General features: G+C 37.0%; 1 protein-coding gene and 1 pseudogene across 1 annotated transcript in view; both read left to right on the forward strand.

Moving 5' to 3' along the window:
• The window catches only part of ARHGAP29 (Rho GTPase activating protein 29), a 69,584-nt gene that overhangs the window by 37,889 nt on the left and 15,955 nt on the right, over positions 1-15,740 (forward strand). Inside the window, exons 12-15 of the mRNA XM_006882478.1 lie at positions 2,739-2,896; positions 4,454-4,590; positions 4,779-4,883; positions 15,466-15,564. Coding sequence (XP_006882540.1) covers positions 2,739-2,896; positions 4,454-4,590; positions 4,779-4,883; positions 15,466-15,564 — 499 coding nt within the window. The remainder of the gene's footprint in view (positions 1-2,738; positions 2,897-4,453; positions 4,591-4,778; positions 4,884-15,465; positions 15,565-15,740) is intronic.
• Positions 8,720-10,568, forward strand: LOC102850515 (annotated as a pseudogene).

Genomic DNA, 15,740 nt, shown 5'->3' on the forward strand with positions numbered 1-15,740 from the left:
TGGTACATATTTTTTCTGTACTGTTGTCTTTTTAAAAAAACAACTGTGGATTTTTTTTATCTTAGGAAGCTACTGAATTTTGTGTAGACCGTATTGTTAATAGTTTAATTTGTGGATCATTGACTCAGAAGAATCTCAAGCAAATTTTCCCCATTCTAAGATTATTAAAAACATTATCCTATATTTTCTCTTAAATATTTTATGCCTTTATTATTTAATTTAGGGCCTTTAACTCATCTGAGAGTTCTCTTTTTACCTATTCTTATCATAATAATAAATGCTGTGGATCCAGAGTGCTTAGATGCACATCAGACCCCACCACAAGCTACACACGTGCTGTCTAGAACTTGGATAAAGTACGTGACTCTCCTGAGCCTCAGTGTTTTTATCTGTGAAATAGCTCTGCCTCCATCAAATAATTTTGTGAACAGTAGTTAATTCATGAGAAGCTTTTAGAATGGATGTGTCACTTTTTAAAAACTTGATAAATAGATACTATCATTACTGTTGTCATTACGAGTGTGGTAGTAGTAATGATTGTGTATTGAGACACTTGTACAATAATGTATTTGGCATCAATGGAATCATGTGTTTAGAATTTCACTCATAAATTCAGTCATTCCTGTGCAGTTGGATTCAACTTGGAGGTGACCTTGCAGCAGGTGTTTGGAGGCTGTAAATTTCAAGGAAAGAGACACCATCCTTCTTCTGCAAGGCAGCAGGTGGACTTAAGTGGCCAGACAACACAACTCCCTGCAGACTAGGCCACCAGAGTGCCCTGTCTTGGAAATGTCTAAGAAAATACTTCTAAAATATGAGCAATATGTTGTTGTTGTTAAGTGTCGTCAAGTCGTAGACGACTCATAGCAACCCTATGAATGAAAGACCTGAACACTTATATAACAGTGTTCAGCATCACAACAACCACTGTATGAGCACTACAGGGTACATTAATTATAAAGAGTTCTGTATTTCTGGTTTTATAGAATTAATGAAGTAAAATGAATTTTGTTCTGATAAGAATTTTCCACTACCTACAACCAGGAGAGGATAAAATAGATGAATAGGACCTTCTAAGAATCAAATCCCTGTGCACATCAAAAACTTCTCCAACAGGGTAAAAAGGAAAGCCACGGACTGGGGGAAAATTATTTGGTACTTACATATGTGATAGAGACTTATATCTAGAATTTATAGGATATTCGAGCACCAAAACAAGATAAAGGTAAACAAACCGATTGCAAAATGGGCACAGAATATGAACAGACACTTCACCAGACGTTCAGATGACTGACAAACATATGAAGAAATGTTCCAAATCTCTAAGAGAGATGCAAATCAAAATAATTATATCATCTCACTCCAGTAAAAATAGCAAAATTCAACAGACCAGCAAACAACAAACGCTGGCAAAGTTGTAGAGAAACTGGAACCCTTATTCACTGTTGGTGGGAGTGTAAAATGGTGCAACCACTATGGAAGGCAATATGGCACTTTCTCAAAAAGTTGGAAATAGAAATACTATTTGACCCAGCAATTCCACTACTAGGAATATACTGTAAAGAAACCATAACTGCCACCCAAACAGATACATGCATACTCATGTTTATTGCTGCTTTGTTCACAATAGCAAAGAGATGGAAACAAACCAAGTGACCGTTAACAAACAAATGGATAGAGAAGCTGTAGTATATTCAAACAATGCAATACTATGCAGCACCAAAAAAAAAAAGGAACTCACGGAATATTACACAGAATGGATGGCCTTGGAGGACATTATGCTGAGTGAAATATCTAAGTCACAAAAAGACAAATTCTGCATAATGCCACTGTTGTAAAACAGGACTGACATCGGGGTTAGGGGGAAACTAGAAAAACAGGAGATAAATAATGTACACTGCATTGAAACAGATGAGGAAAAGAACTGCTTAAAAGGAGTATATGATTAGGTATTATCTGTATAACAACAGTCCTGAATGAGAGCTGCATAGTAAGGTGGACTGGGGGTGGGAAACTGTACAACAATCAAAGTTGAGTGGTTTTGTGGGTTTTGTTGTGTTTTTTTTCACAGAGAAAAGCAAACCTGGGGGGAGGGGAGGGAGGAAAATGTGCAATAATGTACGAATGGAAATTTTTAAAAAAGCTCATAGAAATATGACTTACTCAGGAAGAATTAAGGAAGAAAATTGAGATATTTTAATACACAAGTAATGTTTAGATAATATGATGAAAAAATAGTTTCAAACCATGTAAATAATATTAATGAAAAATGTACCTTTAGTTCACCCTCCCTTTTTCAGAGCCAATCATTGTGATCCATTTAGTGTACATCCTATGTACATATACAAATAGACATTTTAATACATTAAAAAAAAATTCCCCCTTGTTTTTGACTTGAGCATTCAGGCATTTGTGGTCAGGTCATCAAAGTAAAGGAATGTGGATGTACAAATGTTCATCTCCTAAACTGTGAACCAGTAGGGAAATGTGGGTGTATTTGTTTTTAACTTTTTTTGTTTAAAGTCAGTTTGCTGGAAATTATTGATACTGAATATTAGATTAATACTTTTTTCCTGCTCCAGACCTTACAGAGTGTCAGGCAGTACAGTAGGCATACTTGAGTATTACATGCTTCAGTTTGTGCTTCTTTATTGATGCTGTTTCATGAAACCATTGTATTGATGGGATGTTTTGTACATCATGAGTTACTGTCCCTTTGTCTCTATCTGTGACCATAGGTAACAGTTAACCTTTTCCAAATGCAGCATGTCCAAGCTGCATCCCTTGCAAATGCCTTGCAGTCTTTCTGTGAGAGTGCCAAGATTTATGACCCAGGCCAAGAATATGGTGATTTTGTCACGGCCACAAATGCTAATGAAGAAGACAAAGTTGATGGGTAAGAATTAATCTATAACTGAAATTGTTACACAAAATGAAATAATTTACTGCTAAATTCCTGCCCAGTAAGAGGAAGTATCTTATTCTGATATTTGTAAAATTAACTTTAAAAATGTCATATTTTTGTTTTTCAGTTTCTAAGTACATATATTTAATGAGTAGATATAACCCAGAGTTTATAAGAAAGCTTTCCATTTTGACACAGATGTAGTTCTGCACAATTTAAAAAGAAATCATCTTTACCAATTTTTAAAAAACATGACAAGGCATTTTTTAATGTCTGTAATATTTAACCCCAGAACATTTGATTGTGCTAATGCAAAACCTATACTTGGACCAAGAGGCAGTCGTCAGAACAGAACAAGGAGACATTACATAGTTCAAAATCAAGAAGGGAGTCCATCAGGGATGTATTTTGTCTCCATAACTTTTCAATCTGTATGCAGAACAGATCATCCGAGATGCTGGGCTGTATGAGGAGAAATGTGGCATCATGATTGGTGGAAGAGTCATCAACAACCTGCGTTATGCGGATGACACGACCCTGCTTGCTGAAACTGAGGAGGACCTGAAATGCTTGCTGCAGAAGGTCAAGGACTGCAGCCTTCGGTGTGGATTGAGGCTGAACATCAGGAAAACAAAGATTCTCACCACAGGGCCAACTGGCAGCATCAGTATGGATGTTGAAGAGATTGAGATAGTTAACAGTTTTCATTTACTTGGTTTCACAGTCAACACTCTTGGTAACAGCAGCCGGGAAATCAGGAAACAAATTGCATTGCAAGTCGGCTGTCAGGGATCTCTAAATAGTACTGAAGAGCAACGACGTCAGGCTGGAGACTAAGGTGCACCTGATCCAGGCTCTAGTCTTCGCAGTTACGTGCTGTGCATCGGAGAGTTGGACAGTGAATAGAGAAGATATAAAGAGAATTGATGCCTTTGAGCTGTGGTGCTGGAGAAGAGTGCTGAATATACCATGGACTGCTAGGAGAACAAACAGATATGTCCTGGAGAAGATGAAGCTGGAGTGCTCCTTGGAATCAAGGATTCTGAAGCTATGTCTGACATACTTTGGACATGTTGCAAGGAGGGACTGGTCCTTGGAGAAGGACATCATGCTTAGCAGAGTGGAGGGGCGGCGCAGGAGAGGAAGACCTTCGATAAGATGGATCGATTCTGTGAGTGGAGTGGTAGTAATGAGTGGTTTGAGACGGCGAGGTTGGCACAGGATAGAATAGTGTTTAGGGCTCTTGTACGTAGGGTCACTATGAGTTGCAAGTGACTAGGTGGCACATAACAACAACAACAACAATATTTAACCTGTTTTACTTTCAACTGAGGTTGAAAATGAGAAGAATTTAAATAAAACCTGAGTTATTGATTCTACTTTTGTTCCACCTTTTTCATGTTTCAGTTGTATAATTAAAAGACTTTATTCATGTTTCCTATAAAAATTAATGGTACTAACTAGTATAATACAATAACCAACTTTTTGAAAAGTAAAATAAACCATAAGTCATTCTTCTTACTGAGGAGTTTTATTTGGACTTTTTAGGTACTTAAAGAAACAATTAACAGATAGTTCCCAAACTTCTGGATATGGGCCTGCCGACTCTCTAGAAGATGTGCATCTTCCTAACAGTTTTCCGAATGTTGAAGAGGATAGAAGCTCTAACAGTGCATATGTAACAGGTAGCTTTTTACCAGAGAGTGCTAATTTATAAAATAACCTAAATTGTTTAAATTGTAAGTGCAGTACCCATCTTACAGTAAGTATATCATAGGTAATTGTTAAGAAATCTGTGTGCTTTTTTATTATTTCATTAGCTTGAAATTTATCTGTTACCAATTTTGACATTTAATATGTTTTTTCATTAAAGGTCCTTCTTTCACAAGGTCTTGGGCATTTGGAATGTTTAGTGATTCCGAAAGTACAGGTGGGAGCAGTGAATCTAGATCCTTGGATTCTGAATCAGTAAGTCCAGGTACGTAAACATTTATCAGTGAAAGTGTTTTATAATTTAATTTAAAAAGTCAGATTTTTAAAAATATTTAACTACCTTTTCTTATGAACGATTTTGTCAATATAGAAATATACGTACATAAATATGTATGTTTTAAAGAAAAATAGAATGCTCCTATAAAGCATTCTCAGCTTTAGAAATACAATTTACTAGATTTTTAAAAGCAGCTGTGTTCAGCTCCTTGATGATAATGCCATATTTCCACCAGAGGAAATGATCATCCCAAATTATATTAATCATTCTCTGTATTTTCTTTGTTTTTATTACCTGGTTTGGAGGCTCATTTGTGAAGTGGTTGGATTCTGAAAGGTGATGTCTCTTGTCTTTGATTAGAGTCGGGTGTGGACTGTTTTGTTATTTATTTCATTCACAATCACGTGTGAGCTGATTGGATTTGCCAGATTTAGCTAACAATGAGCTGTTGGCTGGAAGCCTCTTGGTTTAGAGTCAACCAGGACCTGGTCGGTGGGCCTTGTATTTAAAAGGCTGTTGGGCCCTAGGCCTGTGGCCCTTGGGTCTGGGGTTTATTGTGTTTGGGATGTACATTCTTCTAAGTGGTACAGCACTGTTCTGTCAGTTTGCTTGACTGATCTTGGGAATCTGTGATGCTGAATGTTGTGCAACTGGTGTGTCAAATACCATAATGTCGCTCATAACAACAAGAACGTTTCAGAAAAAAACAAAAAGTTTAAAAAAAATTGTTGAGTCAAAAAATCAATAAAGAAATTAAGATTTCTTGGAAAAAAAAATACCGTAATGTCTCCCTATCATGGACAGTGTTTGGTGGAGCTCCCAGATGGATGCAGGTTTGGAAGCAGGAGTGGCATCCACTTCCTAAACCACATGCCTCTGGAAACTCTGGAACATAGAGAAATTATGATCGTTATTAGAACAGGGTTCAAGTCTCTAGTTCATAGAGTTGCTGTGAGTTGTACTTGACTCGATGGCACGTAACAACTACAACAATATACTATAGGTATACTGGTGGCCTAGTGGTAAGAAGTGCACTGCAGTTTTAGTCATGAATTTCAAATCCACCAGCTAGTTAATGGGAGAAGGATTTACAGCCTTGGTAAACTGGTTGTAGTGTTTATCTGCTATGAGTCTGTTCTGATGGAATAGCACATAACAAAAGCATAGTTTACATAGTTGATTTTTGCCCTCTTTTGAATGGCAGGCACTGTCTTGGTTATCTAGTGCTGCTGTAACAGAGCTACAACAAGTGGACAGAGTCAATGAACAGTTATTTGGAAGTCCACATTTAGGGTGCTAGCTCTATGGGAAGGCCAAGTGTTCCTTGGAGATGGATCATTCCTTGGAGATGTCCATGTGCCTTGGGCTTCCCTGCTGTCAAGGAGCTTCTTTGAACAAGCAACCTGGTCCTAAAAGCTTCATATTAGGCAATTCTCCCTTGATGACAGGGAGGTTCTACTCATCCATAGCCCTTCTTGGCTCACTTTTCTTCATTTTTATCTATAGTGAGGTGAAGGAAAGGTAATACAGGTCACACCCTAGGAAAACTACTCTTAAATTCATTAGGATTTTGATGAGATTAAGGGGTGTTGTGTTCCACTCCTCATTCTTTTACATATACTTAATTTTCTCAGATTATGGGAGATCAGTACTTGCTTCCACATTATATCGTTCATGCAAATCTTAGACTTGAACAAACAAAACACCCAGCAAAAAAGAACAAAAGAATAATTTAAAACTTGAATCATTACTTGACTAACTGACTTTGGTCCACCATATATATCCTTTTCACAATCCCCTTCTGAAACAATCCCCTTGTTAATTTTATTTTTGAAAAATTCCTTGCCCTTAATTCCCTGCCCTTTCAACTCTTGACTTTCCTAGTCTGTTCCTTACTACTTTGCTTTTACAAGTGGCTACACTTGCCTTCTGAGTGATTGAAAGAAACTTCACATCATCTTTTCCAAAATAAAAATAACAAGCTGACTGTGATACTTGAGACCAGAGCAGACAAGAACTTTTAAGGGAAGTCCAACACGTAAAGATACCAAAGGACAGTGGATGGTCCATAGTAATAAGAAACAACAAAAAAACAAACAGTAAAATGGCAAGAGGAAAAAAACCTGGCCTGTCAGTAATCACATTTAATAGGATTGGCCTTAATGCACCAATCAAGAAAAAATGAGTAGCAGAATTAAAAAGCAAAACCCATCAATATATTGTCTACAAGAGACACATCTACTTTTTATCAACTTTTTTTTATTAATGTTAATGAAAGTTTCCAGACTTTACATTCATTCATTGTTGCACTTTTCTCTCTGCCCACCCCTCCCCTGCAATTTGCTTTTCTCTTTGAAAAGGAAAAAAAAATAAATAAATTATTTCATTGTTATACAATCCCTCCCCCCAAGTCCACTCCACTGTGCAGCCTTTGTTCTGGACTCCAAGTCCACTCCACTATGCAGCCTTCGTTCTGGACTCCTGTCATGACAATAATGCCTAATCATATATCCCTATAAAAAGTTCTCTCCAGCATCTGTTTCAATGGAGTATACATTATTTATCCCCTCTTTCTGAGTCTTTCTTCGACTCCAGTGTCAGTCCCATTTTACAACAGTGGCACTATGCAATATTTGTCCTTTTGTGACTGAGATATTTCACTCAGCATAATGTCCTCCAGGGTCACCCATTTTGTATAATATTTCATGAGTTCCTTCTTTTTTAATGCTGCATAGTATTCCATTGTGTGACTACACTGGAGCTTCTCTATCCCTTCATTTGTTGATGGACACTTGGGTTGTTTCCAACTCTTTGCTATTGTGGAAAAAGCAGCAGTAAACATGGGTGTGCATATATCTGCTTGGGTGGCGGTTATGATTTCTTTAGGGTATATTCCCAGTAGTGCAGTTGTTGGGTCAAATGGCATTTCTACTTGCAACTTTTTGAGAAAGCGCCATACAGCCTTCCATAGTGGTTGCACCATTTTACATTCCCACCAGCAGTGAATAAGGGTTCCAGTTTCTCCACAACCTTGCCAGTATTTGATGTTTGCTTTTCTGTTAAATTTTGCTATTCTTACTGGGGTGAGATGATATCTCATAGTTGTTTTGATTTGCATCTCTCTTAGAGTTAAGGATTTTGAACATTTCTTCATGTATTTGTTGGCCTTCTGAATGTCTTCTTTGATCAAGTGCCCATGTCCTGTGCCCATTTTTCAATTGGGTTATTTACCTTTATCTTGTTGTGGTGCTAAAGTATTTTATAAATTCTAGATATAAGTACCTTATCAGACATGCCATTACCAAATAATTTTTCCCAGTCTGTGACTTCCTTTTTACCCTGTTGGAGAAGTTTTTGGATGTGCATAGAGATTTTATTCTTAGAAGGTCCCATTCATCTATTTTATTCTCTCCTGGTTGTGAGACACATCTATTAAATAAAGAAAAAGATAGACTCAAAATAAAAAGCTGGAAAAAAGATACCAAGTGAATGGCATCCACAAAAAAGAAGGAGTGGCAATACTAATCTCTCATAAAATAGACTTCAGAATGAAAATCACCATAAAAAGGAAGGGCACTATAAAGTGATTAAAAACACAGTAGATCAAGAGGATAGAACATTGGTCAACATCTATTTACCAAATGACAGAAATTCTAAATACATAAAACAACTGTTAACAGAACTGAAGAAAGAAATAGACAACACCACAATAGTGGTAGGAGACTTTAACACACCACTCTTGCCAAAAAGATAGGTCAACTCAAAAGAAATTTAAGAAAAATGTAGAAGGATTAGAGACCAAGAGAGCCCTGGCTTCTGTCAACATGTTACCACCGTTGGCCAAGCTGCCCTGCCGGGCGCATCAGTATTTTCATGCCTTGAAAATTAAGAAAAATTATCTACCTCTCTGGGCTGCAAGATGGTCTTCAACTTCTGTTGTACCTCGAATTACTACCCACTATACCATTTATCCCCAAGATAAGGACAAGCGATGGGAGGGGATGAATATGGAGAGGTTTGCCGAGGAAGCGGATGTAGTAATAGTTGGTGCAGGCCCTGCCGGGCTCTCTGCAGCTATTCGTTTAAAGCAGTTGGCTGCTGAGCATGAACAGGAAATCCATGTGTGTCTAGTGGAAAAAGCTGCTCAGATAGGAGCTCACACTCTCTCAGGAGCTTGCCTTGATCCATGTGCCTTTGAAGAACTCTTACCAGACTGGAAAGAGAAGGGGGCTCCACTTAAAACTACTGTAACAGGAGACAGATTTGGAATCTTAGCTGAAAAACATAGAATTCCTGTACCAATTCTTCCAGGTCTTCCAATGAATAATCATGTCAATTACTTTGTATGCTTGGGACATGTGTTGAACTGGATGGGAGAACAAGCAGAAGCCCTTGGTGTTGAAGTACCCTGGTTATGCTGTTGCTGAGGTTCTTTTTCATGAGTATGGTAGTATAAAAGGAATTGCCACTAATGATGTAGGAATACAAAAAGATGGTGCTTCAAAGACAACATTTGAAAGAGGACTGGAACTACATGCCAAAGTTAGAATTTTTTCAGAAGGTTGCCATGGACATCTAGCCAAGTAACTATATAAAAAGTTTAATTTGAGGCCAAATTGTGAGCCCCAAACCTATGGAATTGGACTAAAAGAGTTATGGATTATTGATGAAAAGCAATGGAAACCTGGGAGAGTAGATCACACTGTTGGCTGGCCTTTGGACAGATATACTTATGGAGGATCTTTTCTCTATCACTTAAATGAAGGTGAACCCATGGTAGCTCTTGGCTTGGTGGTTGGTCTGGACTACGAAAATCCATACCTGAGCCCATTTAGAGAATTCCAGAGATGGAAACACCATCCCAGCATTCAACCAACATTGGAAGGTGGAAAAAGGATTGCATATGGAGCCAGAGCTCTCAATGAAGGTGGTCTGCAGTCTATACCAAAACTTACCTTCCCTGGTGGGTTACTAATTGATTGTAGTCCTGGTTTCATGAATGTTCCCAAGATCAAAGGTACCCACACAGCAATGAAAAGTGGAATTTTGGCAGCGGAATCTATTTTTAAGCAACTAACTAGTGAAAACTTTCAATAAAAAATAATAGGACTCCATGTTACTGAGTACAAGGATAATTTGAAGAAATCATAGGTATGAAAAGAGCTCTACTCTGTCAGAAATATAAGACTGTCCTGCCACGGAATCCTGGGTATATACGGTGGGATGATTTACACTGGAATATTTTACTGGATATTTAGAGGAACAGAGACATGGACTCTAAAACATAAAGGTTCTGACTCAAAGCAACTAAAACCAGCAAAGGACTGCACACCTATTGATTATCCAAAACCTGATGGTCAGATCAGCTTTGACTTCTTATCATCTGTGGCTCTGAGTGGTACTAATCATGATGACCAGCCAGCACATTTAACCTTAAAGGATGACAGCGTACCTATAAATAGAAACCTGTCTATCTACGATGGACCTGAACAGCGATTCTGCCCTGCAGGAGTTTATGAATTTGTTCCATTGGAACAGGGTGATGGATTTCGGTTACAGATCAATGCTCAGAACTGTGTGCACTGCAAAACGTGTGATATTAAAGATCCAAGTCAGAACATTAACTGGGTGGTAGCTGAAGGTGGTGGAGGACCTGCATACAATGGGATATAATCTACAACTGATTTCATTTGCATTATGTGGCAAGCTAACCTTAAATTTTAATGGCTTACAAATGTCAAAATACCTTAAAATGTAATACTGACAATAATGTTCACAAAGTAATTCCATGAAATAAACATTTTATACTGTAAAAAAAAATGTAGAAGGATTAAACTATACAGTCAGCCAACTCGACCTTGTGGATTATTCGGTGCACTGCACCCAACTAAAACTCAATTCACTTTCTTCTCAAGTGCACATGGTACATTGTCCATAAGTGATCACATATTAGGGCACAAAGCAAGCCTCAAAAATTAAAAAAAAATAATTAAGTAATACATAGAATCTTCTCAGACCACAAGGCCATAAAACTAGAAATTAACCACCAGAGGATAAAGTTTATAAAGCAATCAACATAAGAACCTAAATAGCTGCTAGAACACGATTGGGTTATAGAAGAAATAAAGAATGAAATTAAAAAGTTCACTGAAATAAATAAATAATAATGAAAACACAGCGTACCTAAACCTCAGGGATACAGCTAACGCATTCCTCAGTTCATAGCAATAGGCAAACACATAAAGAAGAAAGAAGCAAAATAAATGATTGAACTCAACACCTTCATCAAATAGAACAAGAACAATCTAAGCCAACAGCCTCTGGAAGAAAGGAAATTATAAGAATAGAAGCTGAAATCAATGAGATAGAAAACAGAAAAACTATTGAAACCATCAATAAGACCAGCAGCTGGTTTTTCAAAATGATCAATAAAATCGACAAATCATTGGTAAACTTAAAAGAAAAAAAGGAGAAGACACAAATAACTCAATTAAGGAATGATAGAGTTGACATGACAATAGAACCAGAGGAAATTAAATCTATGATATCAGAAAATAATGAAAAGCTATACTTGGATAAATTTGAAAACTTAGAGTAAAGGGGCAAATTCCTTGAAACTCATGCCATACCCGATTGACATGGTCAGATGTAGAACACCTGTACAGAACCATCACAAAAGAAGAAATTGAGTGATTATCAAAAGATTCCCCCACCAAAAAAGTCCTGAACTGGATGGCTTGACAGTTGAATTCTACCAAACCTTCAGAGAAGATTTATCACCAATTCTACTTAAGTTATTTCAAAATATAGGGGGGGGGGAAAGGAACACTGTCAGAGACATTCTGTGAAGCAAGCACAACCCTAATACCAAAATCAGGCAAAGATACTACAAATAAAACAAACAAACAAAAAAACCCAGAACAAACTATAGACCAATATCTCTCATGAACATAGATGCAAAAATCCATAACAAAATCCTAGCCAACTGAATCCAGAAGCACATAAAAAAAAATTCATCATGACCAAGTGGGATTCATAAGAGGTATGCAAGGATGGTTCAACATACAAAAAAACAATCAACATAATTCACCATATTAACAACAACAACAACAAAAAATAACAAGAACCATATCATCCTAGCAATTGATGCAGAAAAGGCATTTGACAAAATCCAATACCCCTTTCTGATTAAGATATTCAACAAAAATAGAAGGGAATTTTTAAACATAGGGAAAAGTTATATATGCAAAACAAAGATCCAGTATCATTTCAGTGGAGAAAGGCTAAAAGCATTTTCCTTGTGAACAGGGACCAGATAAGGATGTCCACTGTGGCCACTGCTGTTCGATATTGTATTGGAAGTACATGCTATCGCAGTATGATAAGAGAAAGAAAGAAAAGGCTTTTTGACTGGCAGAGAGATGGTTAAATTGTCATTCAGTGCAGATGATATGATAGTGTACACAGAAAACCCCAAGGACTCAACAAAAAAACTGTTAGGGGTAGTAAATCAATATAGCAGCATACCAGGATACAAGATCAGTATCTAAAAATCAGTGGGATTCCTCTACAGTAATGAAGAGAACTTGGAGAAGGAAACCAAGAAAGCAATACCAAATACAGTAGCCAACCACAAATTGAGATACTTGGGAGTGTATCTAACTAAAGATACAAAAGACCTATATAAAGAAAATTATATAACATTTCTGCATGACACAATAAAAGACTTAAATGGTGAAATGTGCCCTGTTCACAGATAGGAAGAAGACTCAATATTGTGAGAATGACAGTCTTACCAAAAGCAATCTACATGTTCAACTTAATCCCAATATAGATAGAAAATTAATTTTTCAAGATCAAAAGGGAAATTGTCAAGTTTGTTTGGAGACGAAAGAGACCCCAAATAAGCAAAGTACTTCTGAAGAACAAAAAGTGGGAATTCTAGCACTCCCTAACCTCACAACTAAAACAGCATGGTACTGGTATAATGATAGGCACATAGACCAATGGAACAGAATTGAGAATCCAGAAGTGGACTTATCTGTCTAAAGTCAACTGATATTTGACAAGGAAATAAAAGCTATAAAATGGGGAAATGATGACCTCTTCAACAAATGGTCCTGGCAAAACTGGACTGCTATCTGTATAAAGCTGAAACAGGATCCATATCTCACACCATACACAAAAATCAACTCAAGGTGGATCAGAGACCTCAGAATAAAATCCCAAACCATAAAGCTCATAAGAAACAAACTGGGACCAAGCTTAGAAGGCCTAGCCTATGGTATAAAGGGACTGCCAAGTACAGCCAGTAATGCACGATGTGAAGAGGATAAAAATTGATGAATGGGACCTCCTAAAGCTTAAATATCTGTGCACATTGAAAACTTTTTCCAACAGGGTGAAAAGAAAACCTGCTGACTAGGAACAAAAAATTGACAGTATCATCTCAGACAAAGGTCTCATAACAAAAGTTTACAGAATTTTACAGGGCCTCCAGAAGAAAAAGATTGATAATTCTATTACAAAATGGGCAAAAAACATGGAAAGACTTTTCACAGAGGAAGACTTTAGGATGGCCAACAGGCAAACACATGAAGAAATGCTCCAAATTACTGGCAATAAGAGAGATTTAAATAAAAACCACAATGAGATACTATCTTACCCCAGTAGCAGTGACAAAGTTTAACAGAACAGCAAGTAATAAATGTTGGAGAGGATGTGGAGAGATAGGAACTCTTATACATTATTGGTGGGATTTTAAAATGGTACAACTACTCTGGAAGGCAGTATGTCATTTCCTCTAAAAGCTGAACATAGAATTTCCATATGACCCAGCTATTCCACTGGTTGGAATATACCCTGAGAAAAGGAGAACTGAGGCACAAACAGAGACTTGTACAGCAATGTTCACAGCAGCATTATTCAACACTGCAAGAACATAGAAACAACCCAGATGTCCAACCACAATTGAATGAATTGAGAAATTATGGTACATTTATACAATGGAATACTATGCAGCACGCAGGAGCATTGAGTTTGTAAACTGCTACCTAACATGGCAGGGACTGGAGAGCATTATGCTAAGTGAACTAACTCAATCTCATAAATGCAAATGCTTATACAACGTGTACAAGGATCCAGTGGCGCAGGGGAACTTAAACATAGGGTTGAAGAATTTGATGGGTAGAAGGAGGGATTGGTAAAGGAAAGGGGAAAGGTCTGATGTGAAAAACAAAGTATATAAATTTTATGAGCTTTGTATGTAAACCAGTATAAAATAAAATTTTAAAAAATTATTAGTAACTATCATGGACAATTTAGTGAACTCTTATAAATGTGGGATTGAGAAAGCTATTTCCAGTTAAGACAGAGCAGAGAATGGCCAGAACCTGGAACCCATGTCACATGACAAATGGATTTAGAGCCTCACTTGAAAAGAGGAAACTGGGGACATGTCCACGCTCTTCAAATATCAGTTCAAAGGATTAAATAAATGCTGCTTTGATTCTGTTGGGACAAATACCCAAAAGGTACACTTGATAAAAGCATTAATCAAAGCCACTGACATTAGTCAAGTTGGATCCTCTTCACAGTGACTCTCCAGCAGGTTTCTGAGCTCTTAAGTCTTCATTAGAGGAGACTGCCCATTTCTCTGCTTGGAGCAGCTGGTGTATTTGAACTGCTGACCTTTTAGTTTTCCTCATATGTGTCGTGGACACCACCAGGACTCTTTGGAATTAGAAGGGAAAGCAGATACTGTTTCACTGAAGGAAGCCAATTTGCAATTAAAGCTATGATGGAATGTGCTCCTTTGTATTTCTGAGTCACTGAGGACATACTCAAAGCAAAACCTAAATGACCACCTTTAAAACATTATGATTATTCCTTTTCGTAAATGTAAATCATGTGGAAAGAGCTTTGGAATGGTGATCCTAAGAGTTAAAACCTTCTGTTAAAGTGAGTTTTTACTTAGATAGCCCCCTGTTTGTTAATGCCAAAAGGGAGCAAAATTCCTGACCCTAACAAGTCTGCTTCCTACCAAGCTTTCACACAGATGGCAGAGTCCTTGGCTGGCACAGCCTGCATCCTGTTACGATGGTTGTGTTATTCTTGATTTTTATGTTTGTCTTCTTGTTAGCATAAATGTAGTGTTCTGTTGTATTACTGATTTTAAATTATTATATATTTAAGAAAACTTTAGATTGTGCTATATACATTTATTAACTTAATTCAACAGTTATGTCATTGAGAACTTTATTATTTGACCAGCTTTCATCCAATAATAGACATAAGACATGGGGAGAAATTTTTCATAAGTTGGCAGAAGATCTCATTTGGATATATGGACCTTAGCTTTTAAACTGTATTTGATAAGGTTCCATTTGATTTACATGCTTTTCATTCCCAGGAATAAATATCTGAATTTCTAATATCTGAAGTCTTGAGAATGAAAACAAATTTTATATTGAAGCTAGTATGATGGTAGGAATTGTTTATTCTAAGAATGCTGTCATTCTTAATGCTGGTTTAATACATGATCACATAATTTTATCCATCATTTTCTTAGGAGACTTTCATCGAAAACTTCCTCGAACTCCTTCAAGTGGTACCATGTCATCTGCAGATGATCTTGATGAAAGAGAGCCACCTTCCCCTTCAGAAACTGGTATGACACAGAAGTCAAATGCTCACTAGCCCATGTGAAGCCATACACTGCAGGATATTAGAAAAACAGTGTAATTAAAATAATTATTGCTGTATATTATATAAGTCAGGTCTTTTCCTTATTAAAAGCAGTTTTTGTTTTTTTTCTATAATTATATTTTATTAATTTTCATAAAC

The sequence above is a fragment of the Elephantulus edwardii genome, unplaced genomic scaffold (assembly GCF_000299155.1).
Source record: "Elephantulus edwardii isolate Elephantulus edwardi_28Jun2011 unplaced genomic scaffold, EleEdw1.0 scaffold00020, whole genome shotgun sequence".
Lineage (NCBI taxonomy): Eukaryota > Metazoa > Chordata > Mammalia > Macroscelidea > Macroscelididae > Elephantulus > Elephantulus edwardii.